Below are 8,380 nucleotides of genomic sequence, written 5' to 3'. Positions count from 1 at the left end.
ATTAACCGCAGAGAGTGGACAGAAGATTATAAATGTGTTTTAGAAAATATTTGAAAACCATTAAAAAGTATTGATATCCCACAAGATGTGTGCGATAAACTGGTCAAATCCCGGTTTAAAATCCCTTGAGCGACACTTAAAATTAGCCATGGAATGGATATGATATAATAATGTTGTAATAATAATGACGCCGAACAATTATTTTTATCAATGGTCACTGATCCTGAGCAGCAGGAAACAGGACATCAAACACAATGTGGGGCAGATGGAGATCCTGGCAGGGGAAGTCCTGCAGCTTTTCATAAGAGTAGACATGACGCTGAACAAGGTTGATTCAAACCTGAGTCAGCAAAAATGGCAGATCTCTTGTTCTTCGCCACAGACTGTTTTATTTATAACATACACGGTTAAAACACATGGACAAAGGAACATAACTTGCTGAGTCACGAACCACCACCATTTATTGGATTATGACTCTATTCTCGTCGGGAGCTGAAAGACTCTATTGGGCGACTCATTCTTCAGTCCATATTGAAGAGACGCTCCGGTTGTCTATCTGCAGAGAGACCGTTTCAGCAGCCATTAAAGTCTTAGCATTTTTACAATCTCACGCCTAAAAATAATCTCCACACAGATGAACACAAAATGCTTTGCATCCAAAAATACTTCCTGGTGCTCTCATTTTTTTCTCTGTAGTTGCTTTGCGTGATGGACAGATCAAAAGAATGAGTCCCTTCTTGTCTTGCTCATGTCCAGGTGTGATCCTCTTCCTCCCCACTCGTAATAAAATGTGATACGGTTTCAGTCCACTGTGAGGACGTCGCATGCCTCTCTGTTATAAGACACTTCTGGACGTCATCCCCTCCTAAAATACATACCTGCTGGCAAATGCTCATGTGCATTGAGATTGCAGATTGCTACTTTTTAAAAATCTGCCTCCACCATTGTTTGCATTTACCTGTCTAATAACAAGATATGTAAACAATCGATTACAGTGAGCTTTTTTTGGGGCAGAAACCAGGGGATAATGTCTGGACCCAAGAGTCCTCCTCACAATCTGCGGTTTCTTCACTTGCATGCAAGAACTGGAACCTCACTGCCACCTGATGGCGCACTCAGCTAAATGGTTTGCCAAAAAAAAGGCTGTAAAGGAGCTGCTTGAAGGAGGTCTGCACAATGCTTTTCTGGCAGCATCTTAAAATGTTTTCTTCTTGACATTAGTTTTCCTGGAGTGAATTCCTACCTGCTGAAGACCATGGATACAAGTGGCTGGAATTACAGTGGTAGCTCGGTTCTCGACCACAATCCGTTCCAGACGGCCGTTCGAGAAGCAATTTGTTTGAAATCTGAATCGATTTTTCTCATTACAATTAATGGAAATAGAAATAATGCGTTCCGAGCATGTGGGAGGGGTTGCCGAGTGAGTGAGGTCTCTCCAGAAGTGAAGAGGTGCCCGGTGCGTGTCCAGCTCTGAATGTGCGCTTCTGTGCAGTTTGGCTGTGACAAAGTCATTAACCAAGTCACGCTCTGTCCCAGACTAGCCTCATCCCTGTCCCAGCTCCAGCCCACAACAGGACATCAAACCCTGGAGTGAGCGCTCCAGCACCTCCCCTGTGACACTCTACCACGGTCCAGTGCGGAGACAGGAAAGGTTTTACACCTCAATATGAAGAAAAAACAGTCAGTAAATGTAGCTAATGGGACACGTCTGCATACAGAGGCTGCGTTGTACAGAATAACAAAGCGCGTCGTGGGTCAGCTGATCGGTCCGCGCATGTTATGTTTTTTTCCGGCTTTTTTCGGGGGCGCTCCAATTTGGTCGAAGTCCGAGACGTTCCTAAACCGAGGTACCACTGTACTTCTGGTTCTGAAGTGCAACTGGATCTTTCCTTTGAGATAAGGTCATTTGGGAGCGACTCAACATAGAACCAATGCTCCTCCTAATTTGTAGAAGCCAATACATGTGGCCTAGATGGCTAACCTCGACAACTGCACCTGGGAGGAGGCCCAGGGACTGACCCAGAGGTTGGTTGACCTGGTAACAGAAGAACTCTTTGGATTCCTGCATTTACCCGCCATCACCTGGAACATGTCGCTGGTCTACACTGTAAACAAAGTCGCTTCCAACGTTGAAGCTGGAATATTTACTTTATTTATTTTTTCTTCCATACGTAAACAGCAACACACATTTTACACCCATGGCCAATTCACTTTTATGAGTATTTGAGCTGCTTATTTTAGATGCCTTTCGTTTGAAATTCCACTTGTCCTGGCAGCGTAACATTCAACATGAAGTACACAGCTTCGGACGTCATCGTCTGTGAAACAATTACTGCTGCTTTACCAGTTTACATGATGAGCTGTCAATAAATAACTTCCCTGCTGTTTATTTACATTCTGTTACTCCATAGACTTTCACCTGCTGGTGCTTCTGCAGCTAAACAGGACAGTGAGAGTGAAAACTGGACGTCCACCGGAGCAGAAAAGTCAGAAGTTCAGATGTGATTATGCAAGTGTAACTCGCGAAAACTACTGTTTTGTACTCCTACAGGTCATCTGACTCGGGAACTTCGGCAGGCTCTAGGGTGATGGTGGGCAGGATCAGGTGGGTGCTCTCGGATATCCAGCCTTGGGCCGTCCGGTTGAAGGTGGGTCGCTTGATCCCAGTGTCTTGTAGTTCTGGGTACCGTGGTGGGCTCAGGTCGATGGTGGGTAGTTTAAACGTGATGGCTCTGGGAGCTTTGTCGAAGCCCCCGTATGGAGTCGCAACACTGCAGTTTTTTATGAATGAAAAAGTTTATCAAAATGAGTTTTACAGAGTTTACTCCTCGTCTCACCGATTGAAGCACTTGTACTCCGGCAGTTCCGGTCTCGGATCCATGACAGGCATCCTCATTTTAATGGTGTCGGCCAGGTCGGGGTCACGGAGGAGCACCTCTTCCCACGGTGAGTGGTAGGATTTAGACACAGAGGAGGGATTTGTTATCTGTGGAGTCGTGTCTTTAAACAGACAAAAACAAAGATGGGCATGAAAGAAGCTTTTCTGGTGTCTGTCTGCAACGTTAGAGCTTGCTTGGTTTGAAGATTCTAAGCTTGCGATATTAAATGGACATGGCTTCGAGCAAGGCAGAGCAAGCTGTCAATCATCACCATTTTTGAGCTCAAAATAGCACATACCTGGAGCCTTTGCTCATCATATAATGTGAGCGACACCATCAGCAAGTATTTCCAAGTGAGCCATGAGTCACCTTGTCTATTTAGATGCCCATTGTTTTGGATATATATATATATATACAACCAAACCAAAGATACACACAGACTTTCTGATGTCACGTCCATCACTGGATACAACTATTAATCCATATCTATCATGGCACAGCCAAAACTACTACATGCCACTGTAGATGTTTCATCAAAATATGACACACATGTCACGCACAGGCATCAGAAAAATGTAAGATATTTAGAAGAAAAGGACTGAGGAGGTGCAAACCTCCACCAAGGAGCTAATTTCCACACAGTATTAAAGCCTTATATTGATTTAACATCAATAAATAAATGCTTTTTTGCTTCATTAAGACAACAGCTGATTTGGACTGTAGGTGGCAGCAGAATTGATCAACAAACACAGTAAACAAAGAAGAAAATAAGCCCAGCTCACGCTGTAGTGCTAGTCTCCACCGTGAATGACACATTTGTAAAAATAATAATAATTTACATTGAGAACTGAAAATGTGCAGTTACATTTGTTTAGTAAAATGAAAGCTGGTTATTTTTTACCCAGGAAGATGTCAGTGTTGTTCAACATTTCTTGAAAAATTAATCAAAATCCATTCATTATTTATTCGTAACAGAAAGGCCACTACATGACATCTGTAGTAAAGATAATAATAAAAATGAGAAAATATTTGTAGATATATTTGCAAAATGAAAGATGTAACAAAATGAATGAGTAAAAAATAATAATAATAAAAAAAGAGATTAATGTCTACTTTGCTCATGGGTGCAGTACAGAGTGCAGCAAAGGGCCAGATTTGGCCCCCCAGATTCATAATCCATTGGTCACCAGTAGATTAAACTATCAGCCAAACTTTTCCCTCGTCAATTAAATTTTTGTTTATTTATTTATGCATATTCAGACTTATTCTTATATATTACATGTTTCTTTTGCTTCTATGATGCACCTCCACTTTCGGGAGCGACAGCGAAACTACTTTTTTGTCACAACAAAACCTACATTTTGAATCTAAAAAATATACACCACAGCTTTTATTGCTTTTCAAAAGAGTACGATCATAAAGACCCTAACAAGCCTATCTTTATTCTGAACATACTAGAAAACAATAACAAAACAACCTCTCATTAACTTACTTCTGATTCGACGCCATCATTCTCCGTTGCTGTTCCGACAAAGATGCTACACTTGTTGTGTCTGACACATATTTTTTATGTCATGCTTTTCAAATCCTGTGATGTAACAGGTCAGACTCTAGTTTATGTCTGCACACTATCTGGTGATTTTACATGACTCGGTTACGTAATAAGAAGCTTTTAACCGTCCAGCACTACGGCTTATTTATAAAATGTTCAAAGAATAAACTTTCTCTATTAAAAAGGAAGCCAGATGTTCCAACAGATGTAAGTAAGCTTTCAATAATATGCCGTGCCTCTGCTTTGATTCTGCTTTCGGTTGGAATTCATTTCATAAATGCTTTTTAACATGGGAAGAAATGATGTGATAATAAAGGTTGAATGTTTGTTCAAAACAAATAAACCCGCAGGAGCGACCAAACCCGCTTTCAACATGATAAAATATATAATAAAAATATATAAAACATGCTGGATAGCACCTTTAAAGTATGCATAATGTAAATAAATAAATAATCATCATAATAATGAATAGATTTACATTTTAATATGTGAAATGTGTTTGTTACATGAAAGACTATCTCAAAGGTGAATAATATAAATACATTTTTTTATTTGAACAGTTAATCTCAAGCATCATGTTTATTTCATTATTTTATTTATTAGTTGTTTAATTTAATTATTACTATTAATACATTTCATTATGATTAACTCCTATTGTAATCATTCATTAAAAAAAAAAAAAAAACTTGACTATGTTTTGAAGGTGAATATTAGGATTTTAAGTTGATTTGTAGTTTTAACATGGTCATGCAGTTGCAAGACCATAAGTGTTTAAGAGTGTCACTTATTCTGGTTATAAATTTGGGCGAGCTAATATTAATAAAAGCAATAAAAGGTAACATTAATAAAATAGCTGACTCTATCTCCTCTGCATCCATGACTCACAGCTGTATCTGTTACCTGGATTCGTGCTGCTTTGGCTCGTCGTGCTGTCATTGGCCTCCGTCTCCACCTTTATCTCGACAGTGTGTGTGCTATCATTCAGAATGTCGCTCTGCAGTAGAAAACAAGCACTTCAAAGTCTGGACACACAGCAGCTGATCACTGCAAGTGGATCGTCAGTGCAGTCCCAAATAACTGACTCACATTTAGCCGTGCATTTGCCTCGTTCTGTATGCTCTCAAACGTGTATTTGTCCGATCGTTTCTGTCGCATTTTGAACAGTCTGGACCCTCGATTGGAGAGCAGAGATAGCTCCTCCAGCATGATGTCTTTGGGAGTGCTCAGCTTCTTCCCCAGGTCCATCACGTACCCTGTCGGAGAAATGGAGGGATTTGAACTGGAATTTTCATGACCCCCCCCCTTTACTCGAGAACACAACTTCTTTGAACACTGCTTTGAACAAATGCAGAATTAAAATGGACATCAGGAGGAAAAAATACTGGTTAAGAAGATTTATTGAGCCACATATAGATTACAACAAAGATGAATCGGAACACGGGATCGGATGGTCACTGTGAAGACTATCTTTAAGTTAAAAAAAAAAGTGGAAACATTATTCCAAAATAATTTTAATACTTTCTATGTATTTTGTGGGGCATCACAAAAGGTCAATTACTAGCCAAACATAAGTAATAGAATTATTAATGCATTAAATGTGACTCAAAATAAAGAGGAGAAAAGAAACGAAAGACCTAGATCCCTCAGAAGTTTATAACTAAATAGGGAAGACTAATAAATAAAAATAAGTTTCACTCTGACCTCACAAGAGCCACATAAACACAGGCAAATGGTCCAGGCCACACTTTGCCCAGGTCTGATGTAGACAGACTCAAAACAGAAGCAAAAAGCTGTTTCGAATTAACATTTTCTTGGGAACAATTTTTCTCATACTTAACAGAACTTTGTCCTGCAAACAGTTGGGATGATAATCTGTCAACTGTTTTCTTTCAGCTTTAAATGATAAAAGTCCCAGTCAAACTGAAGTTTTTCTCTTTTTAAACACAGCCCTTTAGAAACACGTGACAGCATCTGTCATGTATTCTCGACACCATAAAAATAAAAATACCAGAAACTTTCTCAGTCTTGCTAATGTGCTCCAAAGCACAGCAGAGATCCATTCGGACCGCTCCTGATCCGACTCCACGCACCGGTTTGTAGCTGCAGCTGTCTTGGACCTTCACTCTATCCAAACAGCCAAATAGTTGGCAGGACTTCCCTCCCATCCCCTCCAACCCGCCCAGAAATAGGCCTTTGAAAAGGACGGACGGCGATGGATCAGTCCCCAACGGCACTAAATCATCTCATTAGCTTATTTATGGCAGGCGGCTGAGAGCAGCCCTGACATTTTGAACTCCTATCACAATAGACGTTCCCTTGTGTTTGTCCAGCAGCGCTCAGAACTGACCGTTGCTGCCTTGAACCTCCTGACAAATGGCTGCTGCCCGTTTCTTCCTTTCGCCCGTGGACATGGTGCAGAACTGGGACATCCTGGCTTCAGTTGACTTTGAGAAAATACGTCTGCGACAAAAACAAACACATCGACACGACAAAAACGTGATTCTTTTTCAGCTCACTTTTGTCCAGAGTAAACGCTCTATTTAAGAAATGTTGCAGACAAATCATGTGGCAATAGCAAGAGATGCTCAGTGAAATTTAATTTATTGAAACATTGAATTATAGTATTCAACGCAACATCATAAGATAAGTAAAACAAGATAAAATATAAAATACATTAAGATCAGATGAGATTTGAGGATTGGAATATACAAAATAAAACACACACAAAAAAAAAAATTCTCCCTTTAAATTTGCATTTGAGTCTTTTACATGAGCCAGTTATGTAATTATCCCTCCCACAGTTATTACACATGGCAGATCCAAAATCCTCCCCCTTCAGACCAAAAACATACAGTTGCTGTGTTTAAAATAAAAATCCATTTAAATTCCCCTAAAAAAAAAAAAAAAAAACAACTAAATAACTTGAAGGTCAAAGGTGAGAATGGTGCCTGGTAACTGATTCTTGATCACCACAAAGTTGTTGCTGCATATTTCGACTATTATTGTTCTTATAATCAATATAATATTACTAGAAAACAGATAAAGATAAAGGTCAAATAATTATTTTCATTATTTAAATGTAAAAACAACATATTGCAGTGAAATTTGGAGACACTGGCGACGATGAGTCCGGACCGTACCTGTGAAGGAGCCCCGGTGCGAGTCCTGCAGAGGCGGCGCGGAGGCGCAGAGGTCAACCTTGCGAGGGCAGCGCGATGGTCCCCGATCTTCACACTCCTGGACACTAAAGCCAAACTGTGTGTGTCTCTGTGTCTGTTGTCGCTGGTATGCAGCTTGCATCAATAGGCTAAATTTAACCTGCCAAACACTCAAAGTCACACTCAAACACCACAGGACAAGGATAGCTGGAGAGACGGAGGGAGGCGAGAGAGAGAGAGAGAGAGAGAGAGAGAGGATGGACAGTACACTGGACATGTGCTCTCCCTCACACACTGCTTTTATTGGCTCCAAATCTTTTAAGCACAAAGGGTTAAACCGTAAAGGCAACAAGTTCAAGACCGCAGTGACAAACTATTGTTGTCTTTGTTGCCGTATTTGGATACCGAGAGTTTAAAGAACCTTTTTTATATTCAACACCTGGGAATCCTCAGTCATTTGCATTCAATTGAAGAAAAAAATCAGGCATAAAAACTCCAAATTAAAGAAGGAAAACTAAAAGTAATAGGTTTACAATGTGCATGTTACAATTCTCTGTCCAGATTAATGAAAAACAATCTTAGGTTGCATGACAGATGTGGCCCACAGGCCTTTAGTTTAATGTGAAATACCCCAAATCTGTCACACGGAAGCAATTGTTTCTAGGTTTCGTACAATTTATTTATTTATTTATTTTTTATCAGTCACTTCTAATAAGAAATTAGCAGGAGCAGAACTATAATCAAAACAATAAAACAAAACAAAAAAGACAGTCAGCGAGACTTTTTTAATC

General features: G+C 40.0%; 1 protein-coding gene across 1 annotated transcript; it reads right to left on the bottom strand.

Annotated features, from left to right (window-relative positions):
• Positions 1 to 417: 417 nt before the first annotated feature.
• myoz2b (myozenin 2b) lies at positions 418 to 7,707 on the bottom strand. The gene is made up of 6 exons (XM_053856781.1): positions 7,572 to 7,707; positions 6,779 to 6,891; positions 5,518 to 5,684; positions 5,332 to 5,425; positions 2,838 to 3,000; positions 418 to 2,771 (listed from the first exon to the last, which is right to left on the bottom strand). Exons 2-6 carry the CDS (start codon positions 6,858 to 6,860, stop codon positions 2,546 to 2,548), a joined length of 732 nt encoding a protein of 243 aa, XP_053712756.1. The 5' UTR covers positions 6,861 to 6,891; positions 7,572 to 7,707; the 3' UTR covers positions 418 to 2,545.
• Between the last annotated feature and the right edge of the window lie 673 nt (positions 7,708 to 8,380).

Source organism: Synchiropus splendidus, chromosome 2, assembly GCF_027744825.2.
Source record: "Synchiropus splendidus isolate RoL2022-P1 chromosome 2, RoL_Sspl_1.0, whole genome shotgun sequence".
NCBI classification, from domain to species: domain Eukaryota; kingdom Metazoa; phylum Chordata; class Actinopteri; order Syngnathiformes; family Callionymidae; genus Synchiropus; species Synchiropus splendidus.
This window is presented reverse-complemented; position numbering and strand designations above follow the sequence as displayed.